The sequence below is a fragment of the Myotis davidii genome, unplaced genomic scaffold (assembly GCF_000327345.1).
Source record: "Myotis davidii unplaced genomic scaffold, ASM32734v1 scaffold318, whole genome shotgun sequence".
Lineage (NCBI taxonomy): Eukaryota > Metazoa > Chordata > Mammalia > Chiroptera > Vespertilionidae > Myotis > Myotis davidii.
In genome coordinates, this window is record NW_006289197.1 from 153,584 (window position 1) to 155,566 (window position 1,983).

At 37.6% G+C, this 1,983-nt stretch overlaps 1 protein-coding gene across 1 annotated transcript; it reads left to right on the forward strand.

Annotated features, from left to right (window-relative positions):
• Positions 1-10: 10 nt before the first annotated feature.
• Positions 11-1,710, forward strand: LOC102775237 (zinc finger BED domain-containing protein 5-like; the record flags this gene model as incomplete). The annotated part of the gene is given in 2 exon segments (XM_015562417.1): positions 11-588; positions 590-1,710. Coding segments are annotated over 2 exon segments (1,698 nt in total), but the record flags the coding sequence as incomplete, so codon positions are not given.
• Between the last annotated feature and the right edge of the window lie 273 nt (positions 1,711-1,983).

Below are 1,983 nucleotides of genomic sequence, written 5' to 3' on the forward strand. Positions count from 1 at the left end.
GACACCGCAATGCGTTATTTGTTGTGAAGTTCTATCAGCCGAATCTATGAAGCCGAACAAACTAAAACGCCATTTTGATAGCAAGAGTCCGAGCTTTGCCGGCAAGGATACCAACTATTTTAGACGCAAAGCTGATGGACTCAAGAAAGGCAGACTAGACACTGGTGGCAAGTAGCACAAACAAAACGTAGCAGCTGTTGAAGCTTCATATTTGGTGGCACTCAGAATCGCCAGAGCTATGAAACCTCACACCATTGCTGAGAATTTACTGTTGCCAGAGACCAAAGACATTGTTCAAGTTATGATCAGAGATGAATTTGCTATGAAATTGAGTGCAATTTCCTTATCTAACAACACTATCCGCAGAAGAGTAAATGACATGTCTGCTGCTATTCTAGATCAGGTAATCCAGGAAATTAAATCTCCTCCATTTCCAATATTTAGTATCCAGCTTGATGAATCTACAGATGTTGCAAACTGTTCACAGTTACTGGTTTACGTGAGGTATATTAATGATGGCGACTTTAAAGATGAGTTTCTTTTTTGCAAACCTCTTGAAACTTAAACTACTGCACGTGATGTATTTGACAGTTGGTTCATTTCTGAAAGAACATAAGATCTCTTGGGAAAAGGTTTGTAGTGTTTGCACAGATGGTGCTCCAGCTATGCTAGGATGTCGATCTGGATTTCAACGTTTGGTACTGAATGAGTCACCAAAAGTCATTGGAACTCACTGTATGATTCATTGCCAAATATTAGCAATGAAGACACTGCCACGAGAGTTACAAGAAGTAATGAAAAGCGTCATAAGTTGTGTCAATTTTGTAAAGGCGAGCACTTTAAACAGTCGACTGTTTTCGCAACTGTGCAACGAGTTGGATGCGCTGAACAATGCTCTGCTATTTCACACTGAAGTGAAATGGTTGCCAAGAGGAAAAATTTTAAAACGTGTTTTTGAGCTTCGTGATGAACTCAAAACGTTTTTTAATAAGAAAGCAAGACTGTGGTTTGAAGCACTTTTCGGCGATAAAAGTGAACTGCAGAAAATAGCTTACTTGGTTGACATCTTTGCTGTCTTGAATGAGTTAAATTTATCACTGCAAGGACCAAATGCAACATTCCTCGATTTGTCTGAAAAGATCCGATCATTCCAAATGAAACTTCAGCTTTGGCAAAAAAAATTGGATGAACACAAAATTTACATGTTGCCTACCTTATCTGCTTTCTTCGTGGAACATGACATTGAACCAGACAAAAGGATTACAATGATAATTTCTGTGAAAGAACACTTGCAGATGCTTGGAGATGAAATTTCATCATACTTTCCAAATCTACCTGACGCCCCATTTGCACTTGCCAGAAGCTCATTAACAGTCCAAGTTGAAGATGTTCCTGAGACAGCACAAGAAGAGTTCATTGAACTTATTAACAACGATGCAGCAAGAACTGATTTCTCTACAATGCCAGTTACAAAATTCTGGATCAAGTGTTTGCAGTCATATCCTGTTCTGTCTGAGACTGTGTTGCGCCTTCTTCTTCCATTTCCAACAACATATCTTTGTGAAACAGGGTTTTCCAGCTTGTTGGTTATTAAGTCTAAATACAGAAGTAGACTTGTTGTGGAAGATGATCTTCATTGTGCTCTTGCAAAGACTGCCCTGAGAATTTCTGATCTGGTGAGAAAGAAGCAATCTCAACCTTCACACTGATGTTGGCCTTTTCTGCATACTGTTGCAAAATGTAGCAATGTAGTTTACTGTTGTTATATTAAGACTGTTACCCATGGTACACCATGCTTCAAGACAAAATTTCATTTATTTGTAATTATAAATAAATATTTCACAATATATAATTACATATTGTTTTTGTGATTAATCACTATGCTTTAATTATGTTCACTTAGTAACAATGAAAATATATCCTGCATATCAGATATTTACATTACGATTCAGAACAGTAGCAAACTTACAGTTATGAAGTAGC